Source organism: Patella vulgata, chromosome 2, assembly GCF_932274485.2.
Source record: "Patella vulgata chromosome 2, xgPatVulg1.2, whole genome shotgun sequence".
In the NCBI taxonomy this organism is placed as follows: domain Eukaryota; kingdom Metazoa; phylum Mollusca; class Gastropoda; family Patellidae; genus Patella; species Patella vulgata.
In genome coordinates, this window is record NC_065880.2 from 56,606,370 (window position 1) to 56,628,213 (window position 21,844).

Below are 21,844 nucleotides of genomic sequence, written 5' to 3' on the forward strand. Positions count from 1 at the left end.
AATGAAATGAAATGGGGTTTAACGTCCTACTGTTTTGCTCCTAAAGTGGGCTAATGAAGACGTGCATACACTATACAGTGTGCTATTGGGGAAATTTTGCCCGGGCAGCGGCACTACGGCCTACTCTTATATCGAATTCCAACTGCCAAGGGATCTTTTACGTGCACGCCAATGTGTACCCGGGACCTCGGTTTTTCGTCCCATCCGAACGACTAGACAGCTGTCCTTGTCAGGCCCTCCGTCCAGCATCACTGACAAGGGGAAACCACGCTGGAAAATCTGGATAAAGAGCTGGCAGTTCCCACTGTAATACTTGAAGTAAAGGGAATTTTCTGAAAATTTCAGTCAGATTGATCCACTCTGAACCGAGAATTTAGCGATTGAATTTTCGGCCTATCCTCGATTACCATAACTAAAGTCAGTACGATAAAAAAAACGTAGTCTTGATTATCCATTTCATGATTTAATCATGAATGAATGTTGATCAGCAAATCGGATCCTAATCCAGTAAATATCACAGGCTAGCGATGGCACCGAGAGTTGATTATGGTCTGCAGGGATAAGTTAATGTCTAATTAATAATTTCAGGCCTAAAGAAAGACCTGCAATAGACAGATTTAGCTCTTGCATAAGGTATGTTTAAAATGTTTCGGTGTCTTAATGTCAGTTATATCCAATAACTGGCTTTGTTGTGCCAATCTCTCCAACAGTCAGTTGTTCCCCGGCTCACGTATACAAAGGAAGACTCGACAAGAATTACACCAATATACAGTCTTTGATTGTTTTGGTAAATCTCCGGCTGTTTTTTTTTTTTTTTTACCTTTGTCCTTGTCCACTTTTCATCACAAACAACAGATCTTTGATTGGTTGTGGCATGTGGTGCTCTCTCAACTTCGTGCACTCCAACATTCTGTAGTCGCATTTCGGTCAGGGATGGTCGTCGCCGAACAAGCCGAATCTGTGCATAGTCTCGAACTAACTCGTGACAAAAATCGCTTAGAAACATATGGAATGTTAATCTCCTCCTGTGCAGCAAATTATGAAGTTTATACCGGTCCATAATGATAAGCATTAAATGCTGACCACATAAAAAACTTCATCATGAGTCGGCGGAGCCATCTGTAATGTCTACGCGATCTCTGCAGCTTGGTCATTTAGTCGTTCTTATCAACTCCGCCCATGTAGGCATTGTACATTTTTACGATATTGGGGCATTTTACAGGCAGTCGTTTGTGTTCTGTAGCATTATACCTAAGTACAGTTACGTCAGAATCTTTTATGTGAGTCGTAGCTAGAAAATAAATTGGCTTTTATCACACCAGACGTAGGCGGCGACAGTTCCATTGAATAAATGTTCATAAGATCCTCTATCCATACCGTGGCGAGTATTCGGCTTCTTTAGTTGATCTGGAAACAATTTCCCGTTAGTCAAAGCAGTTCCTATGATCTTGGTACCATCATTTTGAATCAAATGTTCTGCTAAATTAACTGAAGTATAAAACTGATCAACATACACTGTGTAGCCCTAATTGCGATATGGTTGCAAGAAACGGACAACTAAATTACCTGTAACGCCTAGAGGCTAGGTCACGCGTCTGTTGTGGATAGTCAACTTTAACAGTATAGACCTCGGCATTGCAAATATAGCCCGTTTCACTTTCACTTTCACATAACAAGAAAGTTTTGATGCCCCACTTCATTGGTTTATCTTTGATGTATTGCCTAATTGACAAGGCATTTTTCGTTGGTATCATACCCTCATCCAGTGATTACGTTTCTAGTGTAAGGAAAGATTTGTAATATAAGAATCTTCAATGAAAAAAATGGAATTAAACAGTTAGAAGGTTTAATGGATCCATGTGATTTAAAGCGTCGACACATGGATCCAAAATTTTCACAGTCTACAACAGAATACAATACAGAACAGCTGTATTCATCCGCAAAAAAAATAGTACCTAAAATTCATGTACATTATATAGGTTTAAACGTCAAATGACGTCAAATGAATAGAGACGTCTTTAATATATACTAAATATTCGTATCATCCCAAATCGACAATAAAACTGTGAGAAAAAGGAAAATCTAAGTAATGGCAATCTAATTAACATAAAATTTACGACATAATCGATTCTTCAATGTTTTGATGGTGATCATGAAGAAAATACATCTGTTCTCAGGAATCCGATAAGATTTTCAAAAAAAAGATCACTAGAATTATAGATTGTTATTCCACAAAGTCGAAAAGTATGTTAGATTTTTCATTCAGTCAAGTTAGAGCGAGTTTATTGCCGTCCTTTGAGCTCCAAACCCGATAGAAATGAAGGCGGAAGTGGCCATAATAGTTTTAGAGATCACTACGTGATGGCGCTCCTCCGTCGCGACAAACGGGGCCGATTTGTCAAGTGACAATTGTTCCCCAGGGACGTATAAATTTCTGAATTTTCCCATCAAATAGTTGAAGACAGGCCTGGTTTTGTGGATCTTATCTGTTTTGTCAATATTTTCATCATCTTCATTCACACAGTGAAGAAAAGTCCAAATTGCAAGGAATCAGTCACGAGAAAGAACATCTTTGAAGTCTGGACGTAGGCTACTCGTCAGAAAAATCAGTTGTCTGCCAGTATTGTTCATACCTATCTTTATTCAGCAACATCTCCATAGCAATTCTGCAACCAAAAAAAGCATTTAGCCTATTTGATTATTTCCTCTTGCGTCCATTTGGAAAAGTTTTTTGCAGCATGCATAGTTATTAAGTGTACTGGCTTTCACCCCCTCCTCTTGGCGATCGGTTTGTCTCTGTTCGTAGCAATTCCCACATGTTACGAAAGAAATCTAGAGCAGAGCTGCAGAGCTCTCACTATTTAAATGTTGTGGTGGCATATTTTTTTAGGCCAGGTATTTCATCTGGAAGTAAATGGGTGTTCATTGAAATCATCTGTATTATTTTTCCATTGTTTGTTGACAAATGGTGCATCCCCATGACCACCACGACCCCCTCCTCTCTGTTCTGTGGCAGGGACAAAAGGTGGATTCTGTAGTAATAATAATAATAAGTTCTTTATTTTCAAAAGGGTGATAAATTAGGCTTTGCAGCCTGTTTACAATTCTGCCCTTAAATGACAATAGACAAAACAAACATACACATATATTAAACTGAATAAAGAAAATGTATTCTTTACATTCCAAATAACATCAAATGCAGAAACCGATAATGGTTTAAATTTAAATATACAGAATATTTATATAACATTTTGGATATAATTATGCAGTGATTTTTTAAAAGTTGAGAGATGTAATGAGTTTAAATTATTTGGAAGTGAATTCCATAAAACTGGTCCATTATAACTAAGACTATGTTTAAATTTAGTACAATTTGGATGTGGAATTTGTAATTTAAGATTTATAGAGTTGTAAGGAGTATTTTTAAATTGAAATAAGGAACACGAGTAATTTGGACTTTTATAGTTTAATATTTTGAACAGAAATATATATGGATAGTTTTCTAAAACAACAAGCCATAAAATAATGGATATATTCTTAAAACAGCATGCACATGCTCATGAATGCATGTAAGAAAACGCTCCAGTCATACAATGCAAGCATGCACAGACAGTCAAAAATATTCGACATGGAGACGACATATTTATAACACAGTCGAAAACAAATATAAATAATGGGAATATTATATGTGATAAGCATTTTGATACTGATTACATTGGCAATGTACTCAATATGGAAGATAATAGCCGTAAAAATTGTGATGTTCTTGATATGGGGGAATAATAGCCGTCAAAGTTGTGATTTAGATATTGATAATATTCTTAGTACTGTGGTTAATATGGAGGGTACTAGCCGTCCAAATTTTGATTTAAAATTTAATATATACTCTGATATAAGTGACAGGATACAGGATCAAAGGTACAAACCAATTCACGAAATTCAAAATCAACTGTCATTATGGTGTAACGGTGATATATTTTAACGTTTTTTATAAAGGGATAAAAATTGTAACCTGTATAGGTTCCACAGGCTCAAAAAACGTTTTTCTGTGAAATCAGCGGCCATAATCCAGGAAGTTACGGTGCGATATGCGCCAATATATCGCAAGGAATCGAAATCTTTGCGTTATAAACACACATCTTCAGTTTCTTCAAAATGGGCTAATAATTGTGAGCTCTATATTGTGTACAGTCAGGGGCCATAATCCATGAAATTACTGTCCCATACAAACCAATATCGAAAGGAACCGAGATCTTTGGGATATATACCTATATTTCAAGTTATGACCTGTGGAGTGTCCACAAAGAAGGTGTGAAATTGTAGGCGTATAAAAACGTATCATCGATCTAGTGCCGAACATACTATTAAACATACAAGTGACATATAAAGGACGGATTTAAGTGGAATTCTTGATGTAGACAAACACGTAACTATGAGGTTTCATGTTCTGTAATTTAATTTGTTCAGAGAATAAATTATCTCAAAATACATGTTCATTTTACAGATACGTGTCTATTATTGGTATTTTCTTAAACAATGGTCTATTATTTATAAAACTGCCCATTATTTATCGTCTATTATTTATAAAACTGTCCATTATTTATTAAAAATCATGGACAGTTTTATAAATAATAGACGATTGTTTAAGAAAAGCGTACATTCTCCTATATACTGGTTAAAAACATCAAAGGGTGACGTCATATCTATGTTTTAAATGACGTTGCTGAATGGTAGACAGTTTTAAAGATTTTGAAAGAATGGAATATGAAGAATTAGAAGAATTATATTTAATAATAGGTTTGTTGAATATAATTTTAAATGATAATGGCTGTCCTACTAGGCCTAGTACAGTAGTAGACAGATTTGCGAATGGTTGATCAACACTTTGACTTTCATGATTGTTTTCACTATTAGTTATTAGTATTAATAATTATCGTCGAGCTACTTTCACTAAGAAAGTCACTATCATTGCCGTAATCAACACTGTTATTTTAAGTCCTCGTCATCACTTTCAAGTATTCTAGCAAGTTCCTGGTCTACTGTTACAAGTCTGCGTGCCATTCATACATATCCGTAAAACAATAATTATTTTCAGGAATATTTGTGTTGAAGTTGAAGTCTGCGAGCGAGAGGGGAAACCCCTCCCTGCAGACGACACACTGTACTACGTGTTTTGATTGGTCGAGACTAGAGGGAAATCCAACACTCGGATTTTCGTTTTAATTGACAGTATAATTGTCTTGACTATAACAAAATAAAAGAGCTGCAGTGGAAAAAACATAACCTTTATTGATATCCGTCGTTTTGTACAGAAAAAAATGCTTGGAAGGTGATGAAAAAATTATTATATACTCGATTTTTTATCTTTCCATACAGAAAAACGGCCTTGCAATGAATTCCGCTTTGGCTTGCCATGAGAATCTACTGAGGTTTGCCGAGTGGGAAATCCAAGTGAGTCATACCAGTGTATCACTATCACCAAGGGAAACGGGGAAAGCCCTCGCTACACACAACATGTTTGCAGGGCGGAATTCCGAATGTGTCATGCTTGGCCGGAAAACCGGCCAGCCGGGATATTTACGTTATTATCTTGGCCGGAAAACCGGCCAGTCGGGTTCAAAGATTCATTTTATTAATTTTGTTGTCTTGAACCAGATTCAGTATTTCCGGTGAACATATTCGCGCATTCCCAGACGCTCAAGATGTATCAAGCATGGTCCAGTGTGTGTAGCCTAAATATAAATATCGATCGCGAGATAGTGTCTAAGTCTCATGGGTATGCGATGCTTCTTTGTCATTACACACCATTTCCAATAAATAATCCATTGATAAATATCGAATAACCATTCTAAAATCGCATTAATTGATTTTATTTTGGTATCGAAATCCCTTTTGTGGACATAATGACTTTGTGATTATCACGTGACCTACTGCCTGGAAAATCAAGACACGCATACCTGAAAATGGAGTCGTTAGAGACGGCAAATATTGTTACTGGTGGTTGATTTACTCACTTAAACAATAATTATCTGTTTAATTTGTGGATTTTAGTAATATTTTCTACAAATTAAACAAGCAGTCTTATTTCGACAAAAAATGTCTCGAAAATCGAGGTCTAGAGATGACACTTGGACAACCGAAGAGCTTGATAAGGCATTGAAGAGTACTACTAGCAGTACGGAAGACAACAAACGTCACAGGGACAGAAATATGAATGACAAGAAGAGACGAAGTGAACGAGAGCATAAACCCAGGAAGGAAGAACCGATAAGTGATGATGACAGAAAGCCTCCTAAAGATGAGCAAGAACGCGAAAGACAAAGAGAAGAACGGAGAAATAAAAGAGAGCGCAAAGACAAACCTAAAAATAGAGATGATAAAAGTTTAGAAAAGGATGAAAAAAAGGATAGAACTAGAGAAAGACATTCAGATAATAATGAAGAAAACCGGAGAAGTAATCATAGGTCTAGTAGGGGAAAGGATGACGATGATGATGATAAGAGAAGAAGCACGCATAGGTCTAATAGGGAAAATGATGTTGAGAGAAAACAGAGTCACAGGTCTGGTAGAGAACATGTTGAAGAAAAAAGGCAGGAGCGCCATAGATCAAACAGAGAAAATCAGAATGATAAAAGGAGAAGTCATAAATCTAGTCGGGACAATGACGATAAGAGAATGGACCAATATAAATCCAGCAGAGAAAACGGTGATGAAAAAAGGAAGAGTCATCAGAGGTCTAGTCGAGATGATGATGGTAGAAGGAGGATTGGCCATAGATCAAGCCGACAAACTGATGGTAATAGGAAAGGAAATCATAAATCAAGTAGAGATAATGATGAAATTAAAGACCACCATAAATCAACTAAAGAAAATGAAAAAAAGGACATTGAGAAAAGGCATAGACAAGAGGAAAGTAAGGGGGAATCGAAGAGAAGTTCAAATTATGAATCAGAAGATGAAGATGATGACTATAACTATGAAAACGATGACTTTGAGAATTATGAAGAAGACTTTGAAGTAGACGATGAAAGTGATGATTCTGAGCCCGAGAGGAGTCTAAAAGATAAAGAAATGAATGATATTTTAAGAGCTTTGAATGAGGAAAACAAAAGTTTAGTGTCAGGTTCTGCAGGAAGTAGATCAGAAGATATAGAACAGAGGGGAAATATGTCTGATGTAGGCCTATCTAAATTACAAGAGAAGCGACCAAGAACATTTATAAATTTTGTGTCTGCTAAGCAGAGAGCGGTAGATCAGAAGGTATCCAGTAAAACAAGGAAACGTTACAAGGATTTAGTAAGTTTAATAGAATTCGATAAAACTGAGTTTGTTATGTTTGACTTACCTCCTGTAAAGGAATATGACCTTTATATCAGAAGCTTTGGGCGTTCAGATTCTAAACAGGCTTATATTCAAACGAATGAGGATGATATAGACCGAGAGGTACAGACTGAAGAAATAGAGTATCGTGATAAATGGACCCAACACCCTGCAGAAGATTTCTTAGGTTGTGGAGGTGATGATATAGAGCAGAAAACAAATGCCAAATCTGAATATATTTCCAAACATCAGACAGAAAAGATAGCACAATTTGTTTCAAAAGCAGCACAAGTCATTGGCATATTATTAGATGAAGAGAGCGGATTATCAAGTAATGATGGTACCAAAAGTCGCATCGATTCAAATTTGTCAATAAGTTCTGATTACATGCAGCTTGGAACACCAATATTTTTACAAGGACGTTATGTCGAATTTGCTTCTTTCAGTTCGAGTCAGCCTAATATACTACTAACGTTGTATAGTTGCTCTCAAAAGAATGCAACTAACAACTATGACACCAAAGGTATTCTTTGCATCTGGAATGTTCTGGAACCATCTAACCCACAAAAGATTTTGGTCTGTGAATCCCAACCAGCATGTTGCTGTTTAAGTCCAAGGAAACCACTTCTGGCTTGTGCTGGTATGGTTGATGGTTCTATAATGATGTGGGATTTAAGAGAAGATTCATCTATGCATCAGATGATAACTATTGAACAACAAGATTACATTTTCAGATATCCAACATATAATACTGCTGGGATATCTGAGAGTGAGAATCATTGTAGTCGAGTTTCATCACTCCTTCCAGTTTACCCTGATCCAACAAGTTTGAAATATGAAGAGGAGAATACCAGTATCTCATTGGGATTATCATTCCAGTTGGCATCATGTGCTGATAATGGCTCCATTAATCTGTGGGTTGTGGCAGAGATAGCAGCACCTGATTCTGCTGGTTCTGAATTAGATCTTGGTTTACAACCCGGTGGAAGAATTAAATTGGTCAAAAGTTCATCATTCAAAGTACAGATTTCTTCTCAAATGGATGTACATCACACAAGTACCTATGACTTTAAATTTTCACCCAACGATTTAAATCAGTACTATGTTGGAACTGACATTGGTTTTATTCTTCATGGTGTGAGATTAGGCACATGTCCATTTCCAAGAAGTCATTCAACTACAATAGACCGACCAGTTAGTATAAAATCTATTGATTTATCTCCATTTGGTCACCCTTACATATTAGCTGGAAGCTGTGATGGCTGTATATATCTGTACCATACTGGTTTAGAATACCCGCTCTTGACATGGTGTGATTTAGTAAAAGGAAAATTAAATAGTATCAGTTTTGTTCGTTGGTCTAGAAGTCGGCCTGGTGTTTTCTTTGTTTTGGATGACCAATCAATTCTTTATACTTTTGACCTGTTGGAAGGTGATTTCCATCCAGTAAAAACTGAACAGATAAGTTCTGGCTGTGTTGTTCATATGACATTAAGTAATGACTGTAAAATTGTGTCCCCTGGATCAGTGGAGAGATCTCCCCAGTTATTGCTGGCATTGGATAATGGTAAAACTGAGCTACATAATATTAGTAAAGACCTTGTACAACAACAAACATTAGAACATGAATTTCTTATGAAATATAATGAACGGTTTTAAGGTTATTGAACCATCAGTTAAAAATGTGATTTGTGTAAATATCAGATACCTATTTATTATAAATGAATACTCTATATTTTGGGATTCATTTTAAAATAGATATTATCTCACATGTTGTGTGTGTATTTTCTGTTGAACAAATTGTATAAATGTGTAATGAAAGATGTAATTAATTACACACAATTATAATGCAGATAATGTCTAGAATTCTATTTTTCTACTTTTTGTAAAGGGAGTACCTAGAAGAAGACATTAAATTGAACAAGTTTAGAGATAATATTGGGCTATAAGCTGGCTTTATAACTGATTGGAGATAAGCTTAGGCTATAAGCCAGGGCCCTGGACCCCGTTTCACAAAAACTTAAATCTCATTAAAATCGTCTTAAAGTAAAATTCCATCCTAAATTAAGATAGATATGTTACACAAAATGATTTTAAGCATTTTAGATACAATACTGGTGCCAGTCATTATCACATTTTAGATACAATACTGGTGCCAGTCATTATCACATATATGTGATAGAACTGGTTAAACACGTTCCAAATATTATTTTATCACAGTGATCATTGCTACGATAGATGCGTAATCAATGATTCAGCAATCGGAAGTGACGAACGCAAATGGAAAACACAAGTTATTCCTCTATATAACTGACTAAAGATACGAGTGATAACAGATACATGGGCGAATTTTTGCTCACTAATAATTCTTTCGAAGACCAAAAGTTGTTATATGAGACTGTAACTTACTGTAAGAGTATATCTGACAATTCAAAAAAGTAATTGAATGTCATTAGATAAGAGAACACGAGAAAAATAGAAACAGTCCGTACATTCACGTGTGTTTATTCATTCTATACTTATCAAAACATGGTAATGCACAGACTTTTTCTATTTTCCTTTCATGTTCTCTTATCTACTGACAGTCAATCAGCAATCGGAAGTGACGAACGCAAAAGGAAAACACAAGTTATCCCTCTATATAACTGACTAAAGTGACAAGTGATAACAGATACATGGGCGAATTTCTGCTCTCTAATAATTCTTTCGAAGACCAAAAGTTGTTATATGAGACTTTAAGAGTATATCTGACAATTCAAAAAAGTAATTGAATGTCATTAGATAAGAGAACACGAGAAAAATAGAAACAGTACGTACATTCACATGTGTTTATTCATTCTATACTTATAAAAACAGACTTTTTCTATTTTCCTTTCGTGTTCTCTTATGTAGTGACAGTCAATTTTTTTATTAATTGTCAGATATCCTTCCACAGTCTCACACAAGTCTCTGACAATTCAAAAAAGTAATTGAATGTCATTAGATAAGAGAACACGAGAAAAATAGAAACAGTACGTACATTCACATGTGTTTATTCATTCTATACTTATAAAAACTGACTTTTTCTATTTTCCTTTCGTGTTCTCTTATCTAGTGACAGTCAATTTTTTTATTAATTGTCAGATATCCTTCCACAGTCTCACACAACAACGTTTGGTCTTTGAAGGAATTATTAGTGAGCAGAAATTCGCCCATGTATCTGTTATCACCCGTCACTTCAGTCAGTTATATGGAGGGATAACTTGTGTCTTCCTTTTGCGTTCGTCACTTCCGATTGCTGAATCATTGATTACGCATCTATCGTAGCAATGATCACTGTGATAAAATAATATTTGGAACGTGTTTAACCAGTTCTATCACATATGTGATAATGACTGGCACCAGTATTGTCCTTTAAAACCCTAAGAACAAAAACCCCCTCAAAACCCCAGTAAACAAAACTCTTTGTTACGATTTTATATATTACCATATGATTCAAGTATAAATTATACTATTTTCAAATAAATAATTAATAGACTAAACTCACTTCATATCTAATGTGTTTAGAAAAAAAATCTTTGTCGGCCTACTCTCTGTCACGTACAACCAGGGAATCAAAACTCTGTCAGTCCTATAATAGTAGATATGCCATATGCAAAGTATTTATGGTTTTGGGGTTATGATGATTTATATAGGAGCCAAGGGTATTTTATATTGGGAAAAAATCATTTTAATTTAGTAAGATAGATAGGCATTATCCAAAAAGGAGTGTGGCACTTTGGCATTTTCAAAGTAATATTGAAAGGATCTATGGGACTGACATTTCAAATCTAGGCATCGGAACATTGATTATTTCGTGTATTAGTTTAAAAGTTGTTAAATACTTTTAAAATTCGACAATACTTTTTGTCTAGATTAATCCTTTGAATACCATAAAACTACGAAATTCAAGCGATTTAGTTTATCTATACGCATTATTTCCATTGAAGCCTGTGAGTAAATCAAATGCCAAGGTCACGAAAGCGACATGCAAGTTCAAGGCCAACCAACTGATACATTTTAAAACGAATAATACGCAATAAACTTATTTATTTCATCTCTCTCCGACTGTCTGAGCATGTGCAGACATTGTTACAACGTATGAAACTCTCCTCATTGGTATTTATGGTATTTTGGATAACAGAAACTATTGAGAATTGTCACTAACGTGATATTTCTCACTCAAACGATTAATCTTGACTGTAAATTATTGTAGAATTTTAAAAATTATTTAACAACTTTTAAACTAATACACGAAATAGTCAATGTTCCGATGCCTAGATTTGAAATGTCAATCACATGGACCCTTTAAGTAATACTTTGAAAATACTCCTCATTGGATAATGCCTATCTATCTTACTAAATTAACATGATTTTTCCCCAATAAAAAATACACTTGGCTCCTATATAAAACTTCCCCGATTTACATTGTGTTATTAACGAACGCCTTTATTAAGAAATAATAATAAATTCGTGATATTAAAATTTAATTTCAAATAGGCCTATAAAATTTTTCAATAAACACATTTGAGATTATTGATTATCTTTTTACAAATCATCATAACCCCAAAACCATATGAGTAAACACTTTGCATAATAATATATGGCGTGTTTAATATTATAGGACTGTAGGCCTTCTCATACCAAGAAAGTGGCAATTTTAAACAATTGCAGGCCTACAAAGATAGTTTTGTATAGACATTAGATATAAAGTGAGTTCAGATTTTTTTTTTGGGGGGGGGGGGTTCTTGTCTATTAATTATTTGAAAATGGTATAATTTATACTTGAATCATATGGTAATATATAAAATAGTAACAACAAGTTTTGTTTACCGGGGATTTGAGGTTTTTCTTTTTTGTTCTTGGGGTTTGTTTTAATTTGGGGCGTCAACTAATTGCTTATATTGACTTACGATAAAGTAAACGGGTAGTTCGCAGCTATATTTCCCATGCAATGAAAAGAAATTGAATGAAAATTATTTTTGTGAATGATAGTAAGTTTAAATTATATAACCCGGGCCATTGGCAATATTATGATCATTCGAAATATATCTACATGTCGCAATAGATCTCACAACGTAGCTCTAATCATTGTTTATAATGTCATGATTTTAAGTTAGGAGAGGGTGACAGCTGTCCTAAGTTAAAATTGATTTTAGTTCAAATTGTCCCTAAAATAGTTTTGTGAATCGCCACTATTTTAAGTTCAGATAAAATTTTAACTTAAAATATTATTTAAGTGGATTTTATCTAAAATGCTTAAAATTGTTTTGTGAAACGCATCTATCTTACGTTATAGGATGGAATTTTAGTTTAAGACGATTGTAAGGAGAGTTAAGTTTTTGTGAAACAGGGCCCTGCTTTATAACTTGACGAAACTTGAAATATAGGTTTATCCCCAAAAGATCTCGGCTGCTTTCGATATTGGTATGTATCGGATCGAAACTTCATGGATTATGGCCCCTGATTGTACGAAAAATCACGTTTTTAGCTTGTGGACCCTATAGAGGTCAGATTTAAAAAAACGTATTATTAATACAACTGGACGACTGAGTTTGAATTTCATGAAAATCGGCCTAAAATTGACAGACAAAATGGCTGCCGTTCGTTCTCAAATAGTAAAAATATGGTATATCAAGGTTGTGGACCCTATAGTAGGGTGACCCATGCACTCTAGAAATACAGTCCACCGCTGATAGTTCGAGACTACCACTGAAGCGTGCACATTCGCCGTGTCGAGACCAACTTTCTGACAGTATGATACTATAAATAGCCATGGCACGTGCAATTCTCTACAAATCTATCAACTATTACAGCCATAAAAAATTTATTGTTGACGATTTTGAATAGCAGTAAAATTAAGCTTCTTGGTTATTACAGCAGATTTAGAAATTACGTTTGTTTCATTTTTTAAATCGCTTTATCATTAACTGTACCGTTAAGAGCGGCATCTTTTGGTTTACTACAAATAATATCTCTGAAACACTCGGGTTAGACAGGAACATGATACTAGCAGTAGTTTCATTTTACTTTTACAAGCTTCTTAAAACAATTGTTGAGCTAGCTAACGTGCTTATTTCTAAATTCAATTTCTTGTTCTAGCTTTCTGTTATGTTTCGTAAAAAAGTAGTCTTGATTGTCCCGCCCTGTCAATCAGACGTAGGATGGTCGATAGAGTGGTTAAGCGAGACTAATTTCAAAACAAGGGCACGTAACCTATCTTTTACTCAAAAGTGTCTGGATGTTATGGACGACACTTGGAACCAGTTTTCAGTCTATTATTTATAGATGATTAATGGTCATAGCTTATTAAGTACAACATGATCGTTTATTTAGTGACTATAATTGTGTGAAACTGATTTGACACTTGGCATATATATAAATATTGTGGCGTAATTGTCGAGATATTTGAAGATATTTATTTATGGTGGGTCACCCTACCTATAGAGGTCACAATTTTTATCCGATTTTGTTGAAACTCGAAATGTAAGTTTATAACCCAAAGATCTCAGTTTCTTTCGATATTCGCGCATATCGGACCTTAACTTCCTGGATTATGGACCCTGATTGTACGAAAAATCACGTTTTTAGCTTGTGGACCCTATAGAGGTCATAATTTTTATCCGATTTAAAAAATCCTATTATTATATCACCGTTACACCCTAAGGATGGCTGAGTTCGAATTTTGTGAAAATCAGCCCAAAATTGACAGACAAAATGGCCGCCGTTCGTTCTCAAATAGCGTAAAAATATGGTATATCAAGGTTGTGGACCCTATAGAGGTCACAAGTTCCTGAATTACGGCCCCTGAATGTACGAAAAATTGCGTTTTTAGCTTGTGGACCCTATAGAGGTCATAATTTTTATCCGATTTAAAAAAACATAATCATAAACCATGAACATTTAACTTTTATATAATATATATATATACATACCCCCCCCCCCCCCCAAACACTCACAGAGTACGAATAGAAGTAACAGTATTCAAATGTTCATACCCTTAGACAGTCCCCTGTCGTGCACATGGGACTCAGTGCCATTCATTATCAAAATAAATATTTTTAGTTAAAAGAACTTTTAAGATGTTCTACTTTCACTGAAACATAGAATTATTGTCGAATACTATTTTTTATCTGCTTAATTGATATATGTTTCAATGCCTTAAACCAGCATAACCAAAAACAATTATTTCTTTAAATTAAAAAAACCCTGACAAATACTGTTTCATCTTAATTTATAATAAAAGAACACTATACCTTTATAGAGTACACGTAATTTGTCTCTACTTCCAAATAATCTATAGTACTGTGTTCAATAAAATATGTACATATCATTAGTATTTGTTAGAAATGTATAGATAAACGATAATTTCAAATTTTTATATGTGGACGTATATTGTCGTCACCCCTGTCCGTCCGTCCACCATTGTTTGTGAACAGTCTACAGGTCACAATTTTTATCACCCTCAGATCTCGGTTCCTTTCGATATTGGCATGTATCGGACTGTAACTGCATGGATTATGGCCCCTGATTGTATGAAAAATCACGTTTTTAGCTTGTGAACACTGTAGAGGTCACAATTTTTATCCGATTTTATTGAAACTTGAAATGTTAGTTTATAACCCAAAGATCTTGGTTCCTTTCGATATTCGTGCATATCGGACCGTAACTTCCTGAATTATGGCCCCTGATTGTACGAAAAATCACGTTTTTAGCTTGTGGACCCTATAGAGGTCATAATTTTTATCAGATTTAAAAAAAAACGTTTAAATATAATATCACCGTTACACCCTAAGCATGGTTGAGTTCGAATTTCGTAAAAATCGGACCAAAACTGACAGACAAAATGGCCGCCCTTTGTACTCAAATAGATAAAAAATATGGTATATCAATGTTTCGGACCCTCTAGAGGTCACAAATTTCTTCTGATTTTGATGAAACTTGAAATGTAAGTTTGTAACCCAAAGATCTTGGTTTCTTTCGATATTCGTGCATATCGGATCGTAACTTCCTGAATTATGGCCCCTGATTGTACGAAAAATCACATTTTTAGCTTCGCATCCCTCTAGAGGTCAGAATTATTATCCGATTTATAAAAACGTATATGTATATCACCGTTACACCGTAATTTTGGCTGAGTTAGATTTTTGTGAATATTGGACTAAAACTGCCGGACAAAATAGCCACTCCTCGTACGCAAATAGTGTATAATATCTGGTATATCAAAGTTGTGGTTGAGTTCGATTTTTCGTAAAAATCGGACCAAATCTGACAGACAAAATGGCCGCCCTTCGTACTCAAATAGATTAAAAATATGGTATATCAATGTTGCGGACCCTCTAGAGGTCACAAATTTCTTCTGATTTTGATGAAACTTGAAATGTAAGTTTGTAACCCAAAGATCTTGGTTACTTTCGATATTCGCGAATATCGGATCGTAACTTCCTGAATTATGGCCCCTGATTGTACGAAAAATCACATTTTTAGCTTCGCATCCCTCTAGAGGTCAGAATTATTATCCGATTTATAAAAACATATATATATCACCGTTACACCGTAATTTTGGCTGAGTTAGATTTTCGTGAATATTGGACTAAAACTGCCGGACAAAATGGCCACTCCTCGTACGCAAATAGTGTATAATATCTGGTATATCAAAGTTTTGGACCCTCTAGAGGTCACAATTTTGATCCGATTTTGATGAAACTTGAAATACATGTTTATAACCCAAAGATCTTGGTTCCTTTCGATATTCGCGCATATCGGACCATAACTTCCTGAATTATGGCCCCTGATTGTACGAAAAATCACGTTTTTAGCTTGTGATCCCTCTAGAGATCACAATTATTACCCGATTTAAAAAAACGTTCGAATATATCACCGTTACACCATAGTTTTGATTGAGTTCAGATTTTAAAAACAGTTTAAATATATCACCATTCCAGCAAAATGAATGTAGAATTCGAATTTCGGGAAAATCGAAATGAAACTGCCCGACAAAATGTCCGCTCTTTGTACGCAAATTGTGTAAAAGTATGCAATGCGAAGGTTGTGGACCCTCTAGAGGTCACAATTTTTATCCGATTTTGATGAAACTTAAAACATATCTTTATATCCCAAAGATCTCAGTCCCTTTTGATATTTGTCCATTTCAGACCATAACTTTCTGGATTATTGCCCCTGATTGTACAAAAATTCCCGTTTGTTTTTAGCTTCTTCTCTATTCATCTCTTGCAAAATGTGGGCGTATCCTGCCTGGCAGCCGCTGGTTTCTTTATAAATGCTTTAGATTGAAATTTTGATGTTTCCTGTTGTGTTTGGTTTTTTTTGTTTGTTTAGTAATACATTATTTATATACATGTGCAGTACAAAAGAATTATAGAAATACCTGGTAAGTGTTATAAGGTGTTCTGGAAAAGTTTATGCATACATTGTCTGAGAATGCCCCACAGTAGTCAGCTTTCCACTTTCAAATATTCCATTACAAATGATTTGATTAGCCTATGTCAGGTAATTTTTTGACACCGTGTATTATAAACCATGAGTTATTTGTATATTAACTATGAGTTTTAGGACATTCACATATAGTACACAGTACATTTTAAAGAGTTCACGATTTTGAATAAACGAATTTGGATTTTGCTTCCTAGTGTAGTTATTTTTCTCTAATTTCTAAATCTTTTTGTTCACATGTAGTTTGGTCTCTCAAAAATTGTCTCACCAATCCAATCAGATTGTGGACATGGCCTACATTAAACTAGTTCAGCTCTGAACGTAGGTCTCATTACCTCGCCCTGTACGTTCTTCTGATTTTGATGAAACTTGAAATGTAAGTTTGTAACCCAAAGATCTTGGTTACTTTCGATATTCGCGCATATCGGATCGTAACTTCCTGAGTTATGGCCCCTGATTGTACGCAAAATCACATTTTTAGCTTCGCATCCCTCTAGAGGTCAGAATTATTATCCGATTTATAAAAACGTATATATATCACCGTTACACCGTAATTTTGGCTGAGTTAGATTTTCGTGAATATTGGACTAAAACTGCCGGACAAAATGGCCACTCCTCGTACGCAAATAGTGTATAATATCTGGTATATCAAAGTTGTGGTTGAGTTCGAATTTCGTAAAATACTGACAGACAAAATGGCCGCCCTTCGTACTCAAATAGATTAAAAATATGGTATATCAATGTTGCGGACCCTCTAGAGGTCACAAATTTCTTCTGATTTTGATGAAACTTGAAATGTTTTAAATCGAATAACCACACTTAGAACCTTTATTCCAACAAACAAAGCCGTGTCAGAACCTTATAAATCTGCCCCATTAATTTAATTATTTCAAAGAAGCAATTAAAAACAAATAATGGAACACAGTTGAAACTATATTCAACAAGCAAATCAAAACTCCTACTGCTCCAAGTGTCCCTAAAGCAACGACTGTGAGTGATACAACATCTAGCCGTTGCTTAGATTAGCCTGAATCTCCCAAACTTTTAGGTAACAATAAGTAAATTAGAAAGGTTTGGACAAGATGTGAATTGGGTCACAGAATTATCGCAGCAGAAAAGTTTTAGCAACCTTGTACTTTGCAACTCGATTATCATAGCTAGACATTTCAGTTGGAAAGCGCGAGACATGGTATTCGTGATAATATTTTCTATCTAGAAATCTGAGAGGTCCAAAACTGGGTCAGTAACCAATCGAAATTAGTTATGAAAAATGTAGGGTATTGGCTTGCGGAGTTAAAGCTAGATCAAGTCTTCTATTGAAGGTGAATGCTCCATGGCGAATGCGCATTTATAAACCATTGTTAATTCTCTGGCCACTTCTCGATTAGATAACTGTAATTCACTTTTAGTTGGTTTACCTTTAAAGCTTATCGATAAATTACAAAAAGTACAGAATACTGCAGCTAGACTTGTGTAGTGATTTTGGCCTGTTTCGGTAAACCGCTTGGATGGCGGAGAATACCCGCTGTTCCGGTAAACCACCTGGATGATGGAGACCACCCGCTGGAATAAGCACGGGTCCGCCGACGGGTGGACATTTTGACTAAGCAAATTAGAGAAACGATTTGGCAATCAGGAATTACCTGAGTCGGCGATGACTCAGTTTTATAATTTATGCCAGAATAATGGGGAAAATGATTGGGCAGACCGTGTTCTATCGGTTGCTTCGCGGGCCTTTAGAGAATGTTCCGACGAACATGTCACTAGTCAAGTTGTCTTAAGATTTTGGCATCACATGGTGAAAATTTTATGAAAATCAAATAATAATTGACACTTTTATAGACCAAAAACCTTGAAAATTGACTTGTAGAAAATTGTCTATTTCTCTGCAACCGTAAAAGTTAGGAACCATTTTGTGGTATCTGTATGATCGTACCGTATTGGTTCATTCTATTTGTTGATTGCAATCAAATGTCATAGATTTAAAAACATTACAAATCAGAGTCATTTGAATAAAATATCCGTTTTGAAGGCTATAAATGCAGTTTTTGCCCATATGACGCCATTTCAGGTGACACTGAAAATGTAAAATTGGATCCGCCCAGTCAAAAATGGCATTAGGTATCATATGGTGAAAAAATAAAGAAAATCGGATTATAAGTAACTCTTTTTACAGGCAAATTAACGTGAAAAGTGACTCATGCAAAATTGCCTATTTCTCGGTAACTGGTAATATTACAAACTAATTTTGACATAAATTGTCATCGTGTGGATTAATGCTACAGGTTCGTGAAAGTTGTCAAGAAATATTTTAAAATATGAAAAATCTGAATGCTTTGTAAATAGCTCATTTTTACACCTTTTTCAGCTTTAAATCAAAATGATGCAAATGCAAAACCGAAATAAAAAAAATAAAACAAAGCAAGACATATTTTACGTCTTTAGTATGAGCATTCATCTTGATCTATTAAATTTGTAAACATTAATATTTGCTTTTTAAAAGACCTTTCGACACGTCAAAATTGAAGTTTTGGGCAAAATTACGTCACTTCCGGTGCCGACAGAAACTTTTATATGTAGAAGTAAGTTGAGAATATGCACCAGGTGGGCTTTTCTTTTATACAAATCAGGCAATAAATAATTTACCCAGAACCCATACACCGAAATTAAAATGCGAAAAATCTTAAAAAGTGTTCCTGACAAAATTGGTTATTTCTCGGGAAGGGAAGATGTTAGAAGCAATTTTGTGATATCAATATGATCGTATTGATTGATACTATTTGTCCATAGCAATCAAATATCATAATTTTACACCAATAATGAATGTCGCTTACTTCAAACAATTACTTGTTTTAGAGGCTAAAAATACACTTTTTGCCAAAGTGACGGTACTTCCGGTGATAATGAAAATACTAAATTACTTGTATGAAATCGTAAATGGCATTAGGTATCACACGGTGAAATTTTTATGAAAATCGAATATTAATTGACACTTTTATGGACCAAAAACCTTGAAAACTAACCTGCGGAAAATCGCCTATTTCTCCGCAACTGAACAAGTTAGAAATTGGCATTACGCATCAAATGGTGTTATTTTTATGAAAATCCAATAATAATTGGCTCTTTTACAGGCAAAATAGCGTAAAAAGTGACTCATGCAAAATTGACCATTTCTCGGCAAATACTTATATTACAAACTAATTTTGACATAGATTCTCTTCGTATGGATTAATGCTACAAGTTTATGAAAGTTGTGAAGAAATATTTTGAAATATGAAAAGCCTGAATGGGTTGTAAATAGCTCATTTTTACACCTTTTTTCACCTTTAAATCGAAATGGCGCAAATACAAAACCAAAATTAAAAAAAGCGAGTCCGACATTTTGTGCGCCTTTTGTAGGGGCATTTATCTTGAACTATCAGATTTGAAAAAATTAACATTTGCTAGTGAAAAGACGTTCCGACTCGACAGAATTGGAGTTTTTAGCAAAATTGCGTCATATCCGGTGCCGATAGAAAACTTGACTGGTAATAAAAAAAATTGAGAATTTGCCCCATGGAGCATATGAACTTTGTTTTATAAAAATCGGGCAATAAATAATCAACCTAGAACCGATAAACTGAATTAGCCAATAGCGGCCAAGAAAAATTATCGAGACAAAAAATGTTTACATTTTTGCTCAAATCAGACGACGCTTTAACCCTGGGTAAAATGCCATAAAAAATTATTCATTAATAAAAAAGTTTTTTGTCAAAATTTAAAATTTAAAAATTTGGCGCCTAATATCTCCGAAGATTCGTCGAAAATCAAAAATCTAAACTACCGTAGCTATGTGCCCTGTCTCAGGCTACGTCAAAATGTATCCAATCTTAAAATCCGACGATTATTGTTAATATTACTGCAATATTTAAAAAAAACGACAACTTTGGCGTTTCGGACATTTCGCATAGTCGCAGAACGTTCGAAATAGCTTTAATCTCTAAGTCACACCCACTTTCTCAGTAAAACCGAAGACGTCAAATTGATCCGACAAGTAGTTTCTGAGATATGCTCAAGTGGAAAAAAAAATTAATAATAATAAGAATAATCTTAACAAAAACAATAGTGTTTCACACAAGCTACGCAGTGTGAAACCCTAATTAATTCATCCAAGCCTTTGAATATAGATTCCCGGCTTCAAAGTTTGGAAGATAGGGTTGTCAAATCCGACCGTACAATGGAGACGGTTTTAAAAACTTACTGATAATGTCTCTAAACTTAATTTGAGTGTGTCACGATTTAGACCGCGCTCAAGGTCGCCAAATAGATCGCCATTACGTGAACAATCCTCATGTTTTCAGTGTGGTAAATTGGGTCATTTCAAGCGAGAGTGTCCGAGTTTGGTAGCCCCAAGACCGAGTACGCCTCTAAATCCGTCTGCGGAGAAAAAACATGTCATTTTTGTCCGAGATGATAATCAGTGTTTAAACTACAAGGGATTGAACGAGTAGGCGAGCGTTTGATCCGTTATGATTTACCATCGCCAATATTATTTTCTGAAAGCGAGACGTCGAGCGAAGCTGCGGGCGTAAATGAAAGTGGAACCGTTAATCGTTCGCCCGGTTCTAAATCCACCGTTACCGTCGGTGATGAGCAATATATCACCACCCCGGAGGGTGATCAAAAGTTCCTGGATACCGTTACAACTGGTGTCATTCCAAGAATCGACTCAATCGATTCCGCGATAATTGAGGAAACGTGCGAGTTAGCTTCGACGTCTATCCGTAGGGTATCTTCCGATTTGATGTATAAGCTTAACGTGAAAGTTCAAAACATGACAATTTTGACCGTTTTAGATACTGGTAGTCAAGACACCATACTTTGTGATCGTCGATACGATGAGTTACCGGAAAAACCGCCTAAAATTAGAGATGTACGCTTACATACTGCTGGTCGTCAATTAGATTTTCCAGGGTTTATTGTAGGACCGGCTAAATTAAAAATCGATTCTTCGAAATAGAACTTAGTCATTTGTATGTCGCTCCAATAGAAGATGACATGTTATTAGGACTTG

The 21,844-nt window shown here is 35.1% G+C and overlaps 1 protein-coding gene across 1 annotated transcript; it reads left to right on the top strand.

Annotated features, from left to right (window-relative positions):
• Positions 1-5,964: 5,964 nt before the first annotated feature.
• Positions 5,965-9,477, top strand: LOC126811162 (cytoplasmic dynein 2 intermediate chain 1). The gene has a single exon (XM_050536687.2). The coding sequence runs from the start codon at positions 6,097-6,099 to the stop codon at positions 8,977-8,979; it is 2,883 nt and encodes a 960-aa protein (XP_050392644.1). The 5' UTR covers positions 5,965-6,096; the 3' UTR covers positions 8,980-9,477.
• The last annotated feature ends 12,367 nt before the right edge of the window (positions 9,478-21,844 follow it).